Source organism: Watersipora subatra, chromosome 11, assembly GCF_963576615.1.
Source record: "Watersipora subatra chromosome 11, tzWatSuba1.1, whole genome shotgun sequence".
In the NCBI taxonomy this organism is placed as follows: domain Eukaryota; kingdom Metazoa; phylum Bryozoa; class Gymnolaemata; order Cheilostomatida; family Watersiporidae; genus Watersipora; species Watersipora subatra.
The window spans coordinates 14,730,101-14,747,103 of NC_088718.1; the positions used below are offsets into that span (position 1 = coordinate 14,730,101).

The 17,003-nt window shown below is 40.0% G+C and overlaps 3 protein-coding genes across 3 annotated transcripts; all 3 read right to left on the minus strand.

Moving 5' to 3' along the window:
* Positions 1 to 1,382: 1,382 nt before the first annotated feature.
* On the minus strand, positions 1,383 to 9,272 carry LOC137407847 (ice-structuring glycoprotein-like; the record flags this gene model as incomplete). The annotated part of the gene is made up of 15 exons (XM_068094226.1): positions 1,383 to 1,657; positions 1,890 to 2,077; positions 2,528 to 2,683; positions 2,841 to 2,999; positions 3,157 to 3,396; positions 3,500 to 3,586; positions 3,830 to 3,931; positions 4,034 to 4,312; positions 4,674 to 4,760; positions 5,300 to 5,401; positions 5,514 to 5,927; positions 6,837 to 6,923; positions 7,874 to 7,975; positions 8,077 to 8,487; positions 8,618 to 9,272. Coding segments are annotated over 15 exons (3,072 nt in total), but the record flags the coding sequence as incomplete, so codon positions are not given.
* A 62-nt stretch (positions 9,273 to 9,334) lies between these two features.
* On the minus strand, positions 9,335 to 9,754 carry LOC137407848 (bromodomain-containing protein DDB_G0280777-like; the record flags this gene model as incomplete). The annotated part of the gene is made up of 2 exons (XM_068094228.1): positions 9,335 to 9,472; positions 9,542 to 9,754. Coding segments are annotated over 2 exons (351 nt in total), but the record flags the coding sequence as incomplete, so codon positions are not given.
* Positions 9,755 to 9,758: 4 nt separating this feature from the next.
* Positions 9,759 to 12,624, minus strand: LOC137407849 (spidroin-1-like; the record flags this gene model as incomplete). The annotated part of the gene is made up of 5 exons (XM_068094229.1): positions 12,547 to 12,624; positions 11,648 to 11,761; positions 10,720 to 11,544; positions 10,369 to 10,605; positions 9,759 to 10,234 (listed from the first exon to the last, which is right to left on the minus strand). Coding segments are annotated over exons 3-5 (1,338 nt in total), but the record flags the coding sequence as incomplete, so codon positions are not given.
* Between the last annotated feature and the right edge of the window lie 4,379 nt (positions 12,625 to 17,003).

Sequence of the window (17,003 nt, forward strand, 5' to 3'; positions counted from 1 at the left end):
AGAAATTTCTCAAGAGTTTCTAAGTAATAGGTTGATAAGGTATAGTATGTGCACTATTGCTTACATACTCTTAAGCAATCTTTTGAATCATTTAGAGTTCTGCTTGGTCTAGCTTTGTCCACTTACTTGTTGAACATAACTTTGCTTGCAGGAAACTTTAGGTTATTTCTTTACTTACTCTTATTGTTATTCTTATTGTTATTCTGATTGTTATTCTTATTGTTATTCTTATTGTTATTCTGATTGTTATTCTTATTGTTATTCTTATTGTTATTCTTATGGTTATTCTTATTGTTATTCTTATTGTTATTCCTATTGTTATTGTTATTGTTATTCTTATGGTTATTCTTATTGTTATTCTTATTGTTATTCTTATTGTTATTCTTATTGTTATTCTTATTGTTATTCTTATGGTTATTCTTATTGTTATTCATATTGTTATTCTTATTGTTATTCTTATTGTTATTCTTATTGTTATTCTTATTGTTATTCTTATTGTTATTCTTATTGTTATTCTTATTGTTATTCATATTGTTATTCTTATTGTTATTCTTATTGTTATTCTTATTGTTATTCTTATTGTTATTCTTATTGTTATTCTTATTGTTATTCTTATTGTTATTCTTATGGTTATTCTTATTGTTATTCATATTGTTATTCTTATTGTTATTCTTATTGTTATTCTTATTGTTATTCTTATTGTTATTCTTATTGTTATTCTTATTGTTATTCTTATTGTTATTCTTATTGTTATTCTTATTTTTATTCTTATTGTTATTCTTATTGTTATTCTTATTGTTATTCTTATTGTTATTCTTATTGTTATTCTTATTGTTATTCATATTGTTATTCTGATTGTTATTCTTATTGTTATTCTTATTGTTATTCTTATTGTTATTCTTATTGTTATTCTTATTGTTATTCTTATGGTTATTCTTATTGTTATTCATATTGTTATTCTTATTGTTATTCTTATTGTTATTCTTATTGTTATTCTTATTGTTATTCTTATTGTTATTCTTATTGTTATTTTTATTGTTATTCTTATTGTTATTCTTATTGTTATTCTTATTGTTATTCTTATTGTTATTCTTATTGTTATTCTTATTGTTATTCTTATTGTTATTCTTATTGTTATTCTTATTGTTATTCTTATTGTTATTCTTATTGTTATTCTTATTGTTATTCTTATTGTTATTCTTTTTGTTATTCTTATTGTTGTTCTTTCTCAAATACAGAGGAACTTGCAATCCTGTGTACAGAAGCATGCTATATTTGTAGCATTGTTCTATTGTGAGTTTTGAACATTGTGTTTGTTGGTTAAGCTGTCAGTGTTATCTCTAGACTACAGCTGATAAACTGAAAATGACCAATTTTACGGTTGTAAACAATTTATATATTTTATATCAAAATTAAATATATACATGGTACTGATACAAAAATGTGTGTAAACGAAGTACAAGTTATTAAATTCATAAAAAAGTAGCATTGCTCTTCAGGTCCAGCCTATGAACTTTGCCACTGAGTGAAAGCACAACATAATACATAGAATATCTTTATATACTGATCAGGGAGAAGATATAGGTTGCTGATCAAGCCAACAGAAATGAATTATGACTTTTGGTGGTTCCATTTCTCGGCTTTGAAAGGTATTTTACTGCAAAAAAGAACAAACTGTATGGTAGATAAAAATGAATACAAGAGATAAACTTTAAGAAAGCATCTGTATACTACTTTGAATGTCAGTCATAGTTGATTTATATCTATCGAGCTGCTTGAACAATCGTAACATGGACCAAACTACAAATATCTGCGTCATCGTACTTTAAGCATCACTCATCTACATAGTAAAGTACTTAACCATTCAGTGTTCTGTTTCATATACTTACATGCCGTGGGGGCAGCGCCACATGGCACTGCTTGTGGCCATGAATTATGCAACACTTTTTGCTGCCAGGGCAGCTGCGGTCTCGACTACAATTTAGACTTGGATTTGGCCTGAAATGAGAGTTAGGACCTAGTCGTGGGCACCTTCCAGGCTTCTGATATCCTGCTACTGTTCCTGGGTCAGTCGGAGCTGCAACAGAACATGGTCTTTTGAATGTAATAAAGTGAAAGTAGACTTACTGAATGTACTAAAGTAAAAGTGAAGCTTCTGCACGTGCTTAAAGTGAAACTGCTGAATATATATAGCAAAGTGAATGTGAACCTACTGAAGGTACTAAAGTGAAAGCGAAGGTTCTGCACAAGCTAAAGTGAAACTACTGAATATATATAGCCAAGTGAATGTGAACCTACTGAATAAGCTAGAGTAAAATTAGCTTACTAAATGCACAAACTGAATCATTTGATCTGCAATAAGTTTAGTATTGTGCCTAGTAGTTTTTTTACTTGCACTCAACTTCGTAAATGCTGAACACTTATACTCTATTCAGTATGAGACTATTTTGAGATAGAAGTCACAAGAGGAGACAATTTATCTCATTTTTTCTAATGTTTTATTGAGAACCATTGGCTAGTTACTAACCAGTAGTGGGAAGAGCGAGCTGGCATTGTTTGATATTATTAACAAGACAGCATTTCTTTGCGCCAGGGCAGTCAGAGTCTAATCCGCAGTCTAGACTTGGGTTTCTTACATAGAAAGGATTAGGTCTAAATCTTGGGCATCTTCCAGGTTTTGGGGCTACAAAATATTTTATGTTTAATGCCTATTAGCTGTTGAAACACCTGACTCTATCAAAAGGTGATTGTTTACAAAAAATAAGCAAGACGGCTGATGTCAGGCTAAATTCAACAAGTATTCAAGTTCACAACAGTTACTCGAACATGATAAGACTCACTTGTTGATGGGTAGTTAGGTCTTGCTCTTAGGCACTGCTTGATGTTATTGATACGGCAGCACTTGAGGGCACCTGCACAGTCAGCATCTCTGTGACAGTCCAACTCAGGTTTTCTCACATATTGCAAGTTTGGTCTAAGGTTAGGACATCTTCCAGGCTCTGAAATTCAGGCATGATATTATTATTAATTAATATTATTCAAACTTCACAGACTTAAGTTATGAGTATCCAAGTTGCATCCTTGAGTCAGTTAAGTCAAGTTTGTGATAAAAGACAGTCACTTACAAATGCAGTAAATGAATAGAACTTGACTCACTGCTAGGAGAGGGATGTGGGTGGTGTGGAGAAGATGGCCTTGGATAGGAATGAGGCTTAGTCACCACATTTGGTCTGGTTTGTGTTCTAGGAATAGAATGTCTTGATTGAGAACTAGGTCGTGTTTGAGTTACTGGAGAACTAGGCTGAGTCCTTGTAGGTGGTTGTGGGACATTAGCTGCCACAACTACAGGTGCTTGTGGAGTGACTGGATGTGCAGGTGCTTGATGAATGATTTCTTCTGCAACAGATGGGAATCCACATTTGAGAACAACCAGCTCAGATATGAACAATATGATTCAACAATTCAAAACAAGATTGTTGTCTCCAAAAAATCTACTTACTGCAGAGGCAGCTGGCACATCCGTTAGCATTTGTTTTATAGCCATGAGGACAGGTGTTGGTGCACCGAGGTGGAGATGGATTGCAGGCTATAAACAAAAAACATTTATCAACAGCAGAGGTAGTTTACCTAATTTTTAAGTAGTCATCCCTTTTGTAAGCCAAAAATGGCTTTGTAGTGGACACAACTCCAAAATCATTGTGATTGTCCAGTGTCTCCGAGCTACTGTCAAATGTTACTTTCTTTAACCAATTGGAAGCAGATTAGCTTGTCTTCACAATTTATTCAGCACAACAATAATTAATAGATAGTTTTCCAGGCTAGAACGTACCACAAACTCCACATATGTAGCATCCTGTTTGGGGATCTTTTTTGGGCCCGTATGGACAAGTTGGATGTTGAGGTCCACAGCTAGATGCAGATGCACACCCAGCTACAAAAATGTACAAAATTAACAGATCCACAAAAATTTAGTTGTATTTTATTTGTGATTTAATCAGTTTTAAACTCATTAAGTTTGAACAATTATGCTTACCGCAGTCACAGCCCCTCTGGCATCCGGCAGCATTCACCGCAAAGGGTGTGTTTCTGGGGCATGGTGAGTTTGCACATGATGGTGCAGGAGGACATGGAGTTGGTATAACAGGTGCTGCTGGGGCAACAGGTGCTGCTGGGGCAACAGGTGCTGCTGGTACAACAGGTGCTGTTGGTACAACAGGTGCTGTTGGGGCACTTGCAGGAGTTGGAGCACTTGCTGGTACATGGGCTGGTCCTGCAGGGGGTGTTTGCGGTGGTGCACTGTGCAGTATTTCCTCTACAAAAAATTATAGTCATAAATAAGTAAAAAAGAATGTTCCTATTTTTTTAAGCAATTCGTAAATCATTTGTCATGGCTGCATGATAAACAGCTATACATCTAAAAAAAGTGACACCGATTTGTTACATCAAGTCAGCAAAATATAGTTGAGGTTCTCGAAGTAAAATACTTTAGTTAGTAGCAGCATTCAAGGTCTTTAATTTCATTGCTGAAGGTCAACATAACTAATAGCTAAAGTAATCAGACAGCAAGACCTGAGGCTAAAAACACTTTCTTTGTCTGTTATTTTAATTACTAATTGAACATTTTAATAAAGCAGCACACCAGTGACATGCATGAATGTAGACTGAGTACTTACTGCAAAGACAGCTGGGGCAGCCATGCTTGTCAGTTTTAAAACCTCGTGGACATGTGTTGGTGCAAGTTGGAGGCGTAGGACTACAGGCTATAAAATACAAAGTCATTCTAATGATTTTGCTCATAAGCTCAATTTCCTCCTTAAGAAACAAAATATATATATTGATTCTAGGTAAATGCCCAGCATTGTTGATATAAATATTGATATATATATTTTTTTTATATCTATATATTGTATATTTATATATTGTATATTTATATATATATAAATTTTTAATTTTATCTATATATCCATACATATTAATCTATATATTAATATATATTACTTTATTTGGTTAAGACAATAATTTCATTTCAAACATAAGCATTTTTCGAATGATTTCATACAAAATTCATAAAAAAGGCCAAAAGTTGGCCAATAAAGCAAGCAAAGCCAAAAAGCAGCAAGCAATGATATTCTTAAAATAATTGTTAGGTGTTAGGAGGTTATATGCAGTATGTTCATATCAGTTAAGTTGAATAGAGTTGAAAACTTGATATTGTCCTATGAAGCTTTTAAGGGTTGAATACTTACAATAAATTATGGTAAGTATTCAAGTATAGTATGTAAGGTTTAGTGCCACTTACCACAATGTCCACAGATATAACAACCAGTCACAGCATGTTTCTTCAAACCATATTTGCAGGTAGGTTGAGGAGCAGAACAGCTGCTGGCTGGAGCGCATCCCGCTAAAATAGGATACGAAAACATATATAGCTGACTTGATCAGTTTTTGCCAAAAATATATGCAAATATAAAGTTTGTCTCTGGTCACTTGTGGCAGCTTATTCACCTACTTACCACAGTCACAATCTCTCTGGCAACCGGCAGCGTCAACTGCAAAGGGCACATTTCTTGGGCACGGTGAGTTTGAGCATGTTGGGGCTGTAGGACATACAGATGCTGGAGGTGCAGCTGGTGCTGAAGGTACAACTGGCGCTGTGGGTGCAACTGGTGCTGAGGGTGCAACTGGCGCTGTGGGTGCAACTGGTGCTGTGGGTGCAACTGGTGCTGAGGGTGCTACTGGTGCTGAGGGTACAACTGGTGCTGTGGGTGCGGCTGGTGCTGTGGGTGCTGCTGGTGCTGAGGGTGCAACTGGTGCTGCTGGTGCTGCTGGACCTGCAGATGTTGGAGATCCTGCAGGAGCACTTGCTGGAAGTACCGCAGGCTTAGTGGGGGTAGCAGGAGCACCTGATGAGATGTGAATAAGTTCTTCTGCAAGTAGATATGAGTTAAATCTATTTATATAAATTTCAATGTTCGTCTGTCTGTCATCTGCAATTTGTCTGCCCAGTTATAGCAATAAAGTTTTAGCAACGAAAATTCACCTTCGTACTGGATTTGAACTCGCAAAATTCAAATAACAAGAGCCCGTAACCACAAGGCTATGCTGCTCTTATTGTTCCCTTCGCACTTACCATACACTGCATATCTTTTTCGCAATTGCACACTGCAAATGTGTACCTTTTATTATTAATTAATATTACCTTTTGTGTTTGTTATTTTTTAAAAGCTTTTTCAAAGCAATTTTTTATTACCATCACCTATTTTTTTAATTTTTAATTTTCAAATGAGCCATTTTAATTTCAAATGTACTGTTATTCTTTTATTTCCGGTTTTGGTAAATCTGTAAAAACTAAATGGTATTCATGTGGGCAACTGTATTCTCTGAATTCTGGAGTAGGAATTGCCTCTACAGTTTCTCTCCATTCAGTCCAACGACGAAGTATCAGACAAAAAAGCCCAATACGTCATTTTTTGTTTGTGCCACTATCGAGAGGTACCAGTATCGTCCATCAAAACTTTGAATACAACGAGCTTTTGCTGCGACAGTAAGCTTTTTTATACACGCACTTCAATGTACTCATTCCTTTTTTTTCTTAATATATTTGAACTGCGAAAAAACATTATTCTTATGATGCAAAGTTTAAATTTAGAATTGTAAATGTTCTCCATGTTAAATAAAAAAGTGTCTTGTGCAAATACTTTTTTATTACTTGAGCAACCCCAGGCATTCATCTACAGTAGTTACTTATCAAAATAAGTTTCTTTACTTATGGAAGCTATATGACTATTTTTAGGGTAGAAATATCATTAAATATTTACTATCCAAAACAAACTTACTGCAGAGGCAGCTGGCACATCCATTAGCATCAGTTCTATATCCACGGGGGCAGGTGTTAGTGCATCGGGGTGGTGTGGGGTCGCAAGCTATAAATTATATCAAAATATAAGCTAAGACTTTTGTCTGCTAGATATGTAACCCTCAGAACTTCATATACAGTTCACTCAAATGATCTCCATCAATGTTACAAGAAGTAATTCAAAATAAACTTCAGAGTTGTCTGCTCGCTGAAGGCTGTCAACTTTTACGTTAACAGTAACGCAGCTTGAAAGTTTTAGCTTTTTAGATTGTTAGCTTTATTTAACAGATCTACAGCTTTCTGCAGTTTTTAACAATCTTTACTATAATAAGAGCTGTGTTCGTCTGTCTGAAGCTAAAAGCGTTAGAAAAAAATCAAACCACATGAGAATTGAACCGAAGTATTACAATTCACAGCCAATTCCACTACCATCTGCACCACTGAATTACTTTGCAGCAACCTGAAATAAGTGTGGATATATTTGCAACATAGGATGGTTGCTCGCGGCGCAGGGAACTGCCAGTGAACTACTGAGCAAATAAAAGATCAAGAAAAATTATCTCTGTCGTCAAAATTAACTCTGTCTAAACAAACAGAACCAATCATACCAATACAAAGCTTTACCAATCATATAAAACATTCTTAAAATTATGTGTTAGTTTTAACTTTAATGATTTCATGTGGTGCTGTGAAAACTAGCTAGAAACAAAAATACCTATTCCATTTGTATTCTTTTAAAAAAGGCACCATGTAAACCATGTAAACCAAGTTGGCTTGTTCAAAAAACATAAAACATTATTGTACATGCAGTAGGCCTCGCACAAGCACAACTTAACTAAGCTAACAATCTGGCAGAGGGAGTAAAATTTTTGACTTAATGTGTGTTTTTAAATCTTTGAACATTTTACATTGAATCATAAACAGTATTATTTGAACGACTCAGTTCAAGAATATTGAAAACACTAGAAAACCAACTTGGGCAGACATATCATAAGTGTATCGCTTTTATAGACTCACCACATTGGCCACAGATGTAGCAACCTGTTTGAACATCTTTTTTGAGTCCATGAGGGCATGTGGGCTGAGGAGCCGGGCAGCTAGAGGAAGGAGCACATCCGGCTGTAAATAATGAACTTTAGATAAATGGAAGCACATTCTCTAGCTTTCAACAAAGCAACACAGTCAACATTCCTGCTGTTATAACCCAACCTAAAACTCACCACAATCACATCCTCGCTGGCAACCAGAGGCAGAGACGGCGAAAGGAACATTACGAGGACAGGGAGAGGTGGTACAAGCTGGTGCTGCAGGGCATATTGATGCTGCGGGTGCAGCTGATGCTGCGGGTGCAGCTGGAGCTGTGGGTGCAGCTGATGCTGTGGGTGTAGCTGATGCTGCTTGTGCAACTGATGCTACGGGTGAAGCTGGTGCTATGGGTGCAGCTGGTGCAGCGGGTGCCGCTAGTACAGATGGGACTAGTGATGTGGGTACTGCTGGTACCGCCGGTGTTCTTGGTACTGCTGGCACTGCTGGTGCTATAGGTGCTAATGGTGCAGTGGGTGCTTGTGGAGTTGTAGGTGCAGGAGGTACTGCTGATGCAGCGTGTCCATGACCTGGGTTCATTGTTGGGGCTGCAAAAGATGATAACAAATGCAACAAACTTACAAAATGGAACCCATCAAGGCATCCATCAAGGCAAGCAAAGCTTGTTTCTAGTAATATTGCAGGACTAACTTTCTAGTTTAATGTATGAATATTCACCGTTATGAACTGTTATGTAGATTCGTGCATTGTGGCCATGTCCAGTAGGTAATGGCAGGGTTCCCCTCACTGCTGCTCTTCCGGCACCTGCAGGTCCTGCTGCTGCTCCACCTGCTCCTGTACCAGCAGGTCCTGCTGCTGATGCTCCTACTGGTCCTGCAGTTGCTCCACCCACTGCTGCTCCTGCTGGTCCTGCTGCTGCTCCACCTGCTCCTGTACCTGCAGGTCCTGCTGCTGCTCCACTTGCTGCTGCTCCAGCTGGTCCTGCTGTTGCTCCACCCACTGCTGCTCCTGCTGGTCCTGCTGCTGCTCCACCTGCTCCTGTACCTGCCGGTCCTGCTGCTGCTCCACCTGCTGCTGCTCCTGCTGGTCCGGCTGCTGCTCCACCTGCTCCTGCTCCTGCTCCTGTTGGTCCTGCTGCTGCTCCACCTACTCCTGCTCCTGCAGGTCCTGCAGTTGCTCCACCTGCTGCTGCACCTGCCGATCCTGCTGCTGCTCCACCTGCACCTGCTCCTGCTGGTCCTGCTGCTGCTCCACCTGCTCCTGTACCTGCAGGTCCTGCTGCTGCTCCACCTGCTCCTGCACCTGCTGGTCCTGCTGCTGCTCCACTTGCTGCTGCTGGTCCGGCTGCTCCTGCTGGTCCTGCTGCTGGTCCACCTGCTCCTGCTGGTCCTGCTGCTGCTCCACCTGCTCCTGCTGGTCCGGCTGCTGCTCCACCTACTCCTGCTCCTGCAGGTCCTGCAGCTGCTCCACTTGCTGCTGCTGGTCCGGCTGCTCCTGCTGGTCCTGCTGCTGCTCCACCTGCTCCTGCTGGTCCTGCTGCTGCTCCACCTGCTCCTGCTGGTCCGGCTGCTGCTCCACCTACTCCTGCTCCTGCAGGTCCTGCAGCTGCTCCTCTTGCTGCTGCTCCACTTGCTGCTCCACCTGCTCCTGCTGGTCCTGCAGCTGCTCCACCTGCTGCTGCTCCTGCTGGTCCTGCTGCTGCTCCACCCACTGCTGCTCCTGCTGGTCCTGCTGCTGCTCCACCTGCTCCTGTACCTGCAGGTCCTGCTGCTGCTCCACCTGCTCCTGCACCTGCTGGTCCTGCTGCTGCTCCACCTGCTGCTGCTCCTGCTGGTCCTGCTGCTGCTCCACCCACTACTGCTCCTGCTGGTCCTGCTGCTGCTCCACCTGCTCCTGCCGATCCTGCTGCTGCCCCACCTGCTGCTGCTCCTGCTGGTCCTGCTGCTGCTCCACCCACTGCTGCTGCTGCTGGTCCTGCTGCTGCTCCACCTGCTCCTGCCGATCCTGCTGCTGCTCCACCTGCTCCTGCTGGTCCTGCTGCTGCTCCACCTGCTGCTGCTCCTGCTGGTCCTGCTGCTGCTCCACCCACTGCTGCTGCTGCTGGTCCTGCTGCTGCTCCACCTGCTCCTGCACCTGCCGATCCTGCTGCTGCTCCACCTGCTCCTGCTGGTCCTGCTGCTGCTCCACCTGCTGCTGTACCTGCTGGTCTTAATGCTGGTCCACCTGCTCCTGCACCTGTAGTTTTAGCTGCTGCTCCAACAATTACTGCAGGCACGGCCGTAGCGCTAACTCCTCTTGCAGGTCCACCTCCATTAGCTGATCTACCACTAGGGCCTGTTGAATTATACAAAATTGCACAGTAACTATACCAACTGCTCTCATTAGGCACATTCATTAAAATTGTATTTGCATCAAGTGTAGGTTTTTAAAATACTAAAAGCTATACATATGGCAGAGGCATTACTAACCATTAATCATGATATAAATTGGTACTCCATTAGATGTGTGAGACTGGGATCTGAGACCACGGGCTGCTGCTGCACCTGCTGATCCTGCTGCTGCTCCACCTGCCGATCCTGCTGCTGCTCCACCTGCTGCTGCACTAGCAGGTCCTGCTGCTGCACTAGCAGGTCCTGCTGCTGTTCCACCTGCTCCTGCACCTACCGGTGCGGCTGCTGCTCCACCTGCTGCTGCTCCACCTGCTCCTACACCTGCCGGTCCTGCTGCTGCTCCACCTCCTGCTGCACCTGCTGGTCCTGCTGCTGCTCCACCTGCTCCTGCACCTGCCGGTCTTGCTGCTGTTCCACCTCCTGCTGCACCTGCTGGTCCTGCTGCTGCTCCACCTGCTCCTGCACCTGCTGGTCCTGCTGCTGCTCCACCTCCTGCTGCACCTGCTGGTCCTGCTGCTGCTCCACCTGCTCCTGCACCTGCCGGTCCTGCAGTTGCTCCACCTGCTGCTGCACCTGCTGGTCCTGCTGCTGCTCCACCTGCTCCTACACCTGCTGGTCCTGCTGCTGCTCCACCTGCTCCTGCACCTGCCGGTCCTGCTGCTGCTCCACCTGCTGCTGCACCTGCTGGTCCTGCTGCTGCTCCACCTGCTCCTGCACCTGCAAGTCCTGCAGTTGCTCCACCTGCTGCTGCACCTGCTGGTCCTGAAGTTGCTCCACTTACTGCTGCTCTTGCTGGTCCTGCTGCTGCTCCACCTGCTGCTGCTCCCAAAGGTCCTGCTGCTGTTCCAATTTGAGAAGTGCTAACTGTAGAACCAGTCCTAGAAGGCACCTGAGCTACAGGTCCAGTTCTAGCAGGTCCTGCGCCAGAAGTTGCTGTCCTAGTAGGAGCTTGTGCTCTCACTGGAGCTCTTCCTATTGAAGTGGCAACTCTAGCAGGTGCTTGGGCAACAGGACCAGTAAGTGGGCTAACAGGTGTCCCTCCAACTGGGGTCATGGATGAGGCTATAGAATTAGATGGGTGGGCTGACGTTCTCCCAACTAAAGTGGCAGTTGTAGCAGGCGCCGAACCAACTGCTCTGGCAGGTCCTACAGGTGCTCCTGCTGTGACAGGGGCTGGTACTCCTCTCGTTGCAGTAGGTGCAACAGCTCTGTCAGGCGTATTGTGAACATGGTTGTGTCCAATCGCAGAAGGGCCTTAAAACAGAAATGTTAATAGCTTGTTTTAGAAGCAATAAATTTTTAAAACTGAATTATTGAAAGTATTTTATAGAGCAAGCCAACTCAGAACAATAATTACCATGAGCATGTATGATGTATGTCACTGTCGGTTTATGGCTTCCTCTTCTAGTTACAGGAGCTCCAGGTGTTCTTGGTGCAACTCCTCCAGAGGTAACTGCATAGTTGTGTGTTGCTACAAATTAACCGAATTATTTAGTTTTGCATAGACTGCTATATTTGTCTTTATATAAATAGTTGGTGGGTTTGGTAGGCTGGATACAATATGCTTATTAACATTTGGTATTAATTACTTTTATGGTGCAAAGCAATATTCTGAGCTACTAAAATTTTTAAAACATTCTCTTTACTGTTTCATTTAATTTATTTAAAATTTTCAAAGTTTTAATATAATATGTTAGTCTTGCTTACCCTTTATCATTTATTTTATGTATTTTTTATGTATTTTTTTTCATTACAAGCACACAAAAGTAGAACATAAAACAATAGCCTTGGTACCAACCAATCTGTCATGTGAAAAATGATTTTAACAAAAACTAAAAGGGTTATTTAAATCTGGGGTCTAAAGATTTAGTAAAATAAAATATACATAAAAGTCATTAAATAATATTCATAAAATAAAAATATTTTAGAATAGCCTAAATTAAGCAAATCTGATCTTTTGTTTACAAATGGAAAGAATAATAATGAACATAAATAACAATGTATAAATGCTGTAAATAGTAAAAAAATGTTTTTCAACAAATTGACTGTGAGCGTATGATGACGTATAAATTGTTGCTAGCACGAAAATGCCCTTAATTTTGGTTACAGGTTCACAGGCTATGGTGCGATGACCAGCAAACATATATGACAAACAAACCTATAGCTGAACTGTTTAAAACAAGTAATACTAGGAAATATATTTTGTAGCTTATAAAGTATTAGATTAGAAACAATTTACTGCAGATGAGTACTTACCGGCGTGTTGACTGTGTGCTGGTATTACCGAAATTAACAAGATGACTGCGGAAAGGCTAGACACAAGTACTCCCTTCATTTTCACTATAGTTTTACAGGCTATGGTGCAGTGAAGAGAAAATATGTGCAACTGAAGAGCTTAGGCAAACTTCTTCCTTATATACCCATTCCAGCAGCGATTAATTAGCCAGCAAACACTCCTCCTTAGCATTGCATTGTCACTAATGAATAGAATTAAACATTAAACAACAGGTAAGTCGGGTGTGTCCTCAAACATCTAATTACATGCCTGAAAAACTAGATGTGGTGCAATATTCCATGGCCTTCCGGAAGAAATACAAAAGCAATTAATTTATATGCTTGAGCAAACTGACAAGAGTCGCTATTATATTCTGGGAATTCGCAGCATCATTATCTAAGTTTTTTTGTAGACAAAACTAACGCGTGCTGCTTATAACACTGTTTTGCTATCCACCGCAGCATGAAAAATTTATTTCACAGTTGTTAAAACTTACAGAGAACATATTTTATTGTCCTAATCGATATTGCCAATACCTAACTAAGCTTGAAGTTTGTTGAGGACTTCTGGCACCCTTTTGAGTAACTGAAAATCCTCATGTGACTAAGAGATTATAGAGATAGCAGCAAGCGAAGATATTTTAAAACTTCATAGACATAGACTCTGCCTGGGTCAGCTAATTGCATGTCTTCAACTCTTCCCCTCTTGATCAATGCATCAGATACTTGGTACTCATATAACTATTGAATGTTTTTAATAAATTCAGCCAAAGATGATTTTAAATCAATTTCATTGGTTTCAAGTGAGTTAAAGAGCTCTGGCTAAATTTTGAGACAATTAAAGAGGTCAGTAGTATCAAAAACTTTAAAAAGATTATTTTATAACTTCATTCCTGCTGTGTCTGCGCAATTCTTTGATGACAAGTGAGGAAATAAAATGTCTGCACAGCTTACTGCAAACAAAGCTGTGTAATACTTTTTAAAGAGTATTTTGCACAAAGAATGTCTCTTTGAATCTAATGGCAAATGCCTCAACAACTGGAGACATACCCAGTCGCATAAAGTAATCCAATTAAATGATATCGCATTTGATCCAATTATCCAATTATCAATCAATCAATCAATTTATCCAATTAAATGATATCGCATTGGATATCATTTAATTGGATAAATGATATCCAATTTAAGGTTGGATATCATTCTTTGTTGATCAGTAGCCTTTCCTGGGAATTGAACCCAACCTGCTTTCTGCAAGTCAAGCATTTTAGACCACTAGACTACGGCTGCTCTCCTGCTACATACTTGCTACAACTGCTGTTGTAGCAAGTAGTCCAATGTGAAGATTTCAACTTGCAATTTCCACAACTTCTAGCTCTTGACCTGACATAACAGCAGCAGGGCTGACATCAGGTTTCTGAACCCTAAGTTTACAGTAGACAGTGCAACTCATTAACTTTAAAATGAACACTTTTCTGAGATGGCCTAGCAAGTTCCATAATTGTTACTTATTACTTTTGTTTGTATTTATACTCATACTGTCAGATAAAAAACGAAATAAAATGAAATACCACCAAGTAATAAAATAAAATAATTTTTATAAAGGACAGTGTGCAGGTTACTAGAGAAAGTGTAGAGTACTAAATAAAGCGCCCACAACTCTACCACCAACATGTTTAGTAATTAATTGAAAGACAGCAGCTTTTGTTATGTGCAGATTAAGGAGTTGTTTTCTCTCATATGCTTGCCAAACTGGCCAAACATCTTTCCAAATGTCAGGTTTTACATTGTCTTACCTCTTTTTGAAAAACTGTACGCTTCCACTTTTTTTGTGCGTTGAAGCTTAGAGGGTAACAAAAAACAATGGCGATAATTTATGCTAAATTCATTAACAATTCGTAATTTGTCAGGGTTTGTTTACAGCCGTTGGACAATGCTTACACAACTGTTTGTTGACCTAAAACTTTGAAGAGTAAAAAGGGAAGTTGTCAGGTTTCATTTGTACTTCCACAAATGAACGAGTTATCATTATTTTTACTAATATATATAAAATTATGACAAATAAATCTCAAAGGGACCCCTCAAAGCACCTGTCCTACAGTGTCTCCAATACATAATATCTTGGGTGTAATCAGACCACCCACATTCTGTGGCTATCAGCTTAATGACAATGTAGAGCAGCATATATTTTATTTTCATTAGAGTAAATATCAATTTATTTTGAGAATACTTCTGAAAAAATATGATTATAGCTATGAGAATAAGCTCTTTGGGTTGGGACAGCCTTATAGGCTATCGGCCGAGGCAGTTTATCTTGCATTTCCGTTGGCACCCCCTTCCAGTGGTAATTTCTGCAGTGATTTAGACTAATTTTGGTATAGAGAGTTCAAAACTGAAGAGTTGCCGCAGCTGCCATTCCCACTTCTATGAGAATTTTGAAAAAAATGATATTTTAAGATTTATCTCCCCTGTAAATAATAATCCTTCCTTAGAAGCATCAGATTTGCAGCTTTTATTATACTTATTTGGCAGTGATTTAGAATGTCAGTGGTAAAGTCAAAATTTATTTTCTATTCATTTTCGAACATTCTACGTCCTATGTTCTACGATTGTTACACGCACATGTAAACTATATACATGTATATACGTATATTTACATGTGTATATAATTGTATGGTTTAATAGCTTTATGTTACAAAAAAATTCAAAACACTTTATTTATGTTTTATAACCTGACACTGATGAATCATAGAAAATAATACGAACGCAGCAAGCAGTGTGAAAATGGTGATTATTATTTGCATTATTATTAGTAGTATTATTAGTAGCTAATATTAACAGTCTTACAAAAGAAGCTGGAATATTTCAAAATACAGCATATCCTAACTATTTGTTCAATATGTTGAGTTCTTAGTCATTGTCCTCACTATCGGCATCCTCTGCTACTCTCACTTCAGTTTTGTCTTAGTGCATGCATGTGCAGAGCTTTGTGTGAGGTACATTGTAGCTTTGCCATGATACTGGCACATCAGTTCCCTCGGCACCTTGATCTTTGACAATTCCATAAAACTGCTTGTAGAATATCAGATGAGGCGATGATTCTGGTATGCCACTTTACTGCATGCTCATCATTTTTCTTACCAGTATCCACCAATGTAAAGAAGGAAATGGTACGTTGACAAGTTATGTTGTTGCCTCTTTCCAAATACATGTAGGTAGCTGCTACTTAATTGACACAATGTACATGTTTTTCAGCGATTGAAGGGAGGGACTGACTGGCCTAGACCTAAACACAAATAGCCTGTCCTTTAGTCAGTTGAAGTCTGTGCCATTTTCCTGGGTCCTATTTTCTTGGCCATAGAGTCTGTATGTGTAAGTCTCACAGAGAGAACAAAGTTGCCCCGAAACTTTAATGATTTTCAGAGTCGACTTCTGTTTTGCTGAGTTTCCCTTTGTCTGCAAAGGATGAAACTGCATCATCAACTCATCAACCTATTGAGGTTTTCACATAGTTAATAGCCATAGTAGCTCTATTCTTGTAAAAGTTTTTGATCAAAAAATCCACACAAGCAGCCTTGTACTTTTTAGTAGGAGCAATAAGCACATCAAGAATGGTATCAGCAAGTTGATGGAATGTTAAAGGGATGGCACTGGCAGGCCGGGCTTGGATAAGCGCCATAGCATCCGCAAGGATGGCCCCTCATCCTCAATAGCTTGGAGTCACTGCATTTATGGTAGTTTGATCATGTCTGCTATAGATATGAACTAGTCCTCTCAGAAGGTTTTTAACTCAGTTGCCCTCTGGAAACCTGGGCTATAATATCCACAAACTGCAGTTAGAGGCACAGCTCTCGGCTTGTCCCCTTACATAAAAAATTCCAAGATAGCATAGGTAAGTAGTGAACAATCTTAATTGATTCTGTTGAGGCAAGATTGATCAACATTTTCACCAATTACGCAGTTGTGCATCGAGCATTACGCAGATATACTTGTCATAACACTCGTTATGAGAGGCCACCTCTAAAGCAACCACATCTTGATCAAAGTTCTACAAAATACACGTTCTTCCTGTTTGATGGTAGCAGCAGTCTTCAACCCATCTGCATATGTAGACAGGTGCACCGCTCACCAAATTAGCAAGTTGTTTACGCAAGACCATGCTTGAAGATGTCACTAGGAATTTAAATCCATTGTTGGGGGGCCATAGTTGCTTGTAGGGCGATGTGATGCCAATGATTGGTGCCATACCAGTACAAGTTGGTCTGCAAAACAATACAGGGCACTGCTCATCAATTACTTATCAATTACTTAATCATAGTAAAAGCAACTGAAAAAATCATATCTTAGGTTAATTTACAGGATAGATGGACATACCAGCAGACACAGTTTTGGCCACATGAAACACAACTTTGCAAGTATGTAGTTGATTCGTGTGAGTAGCA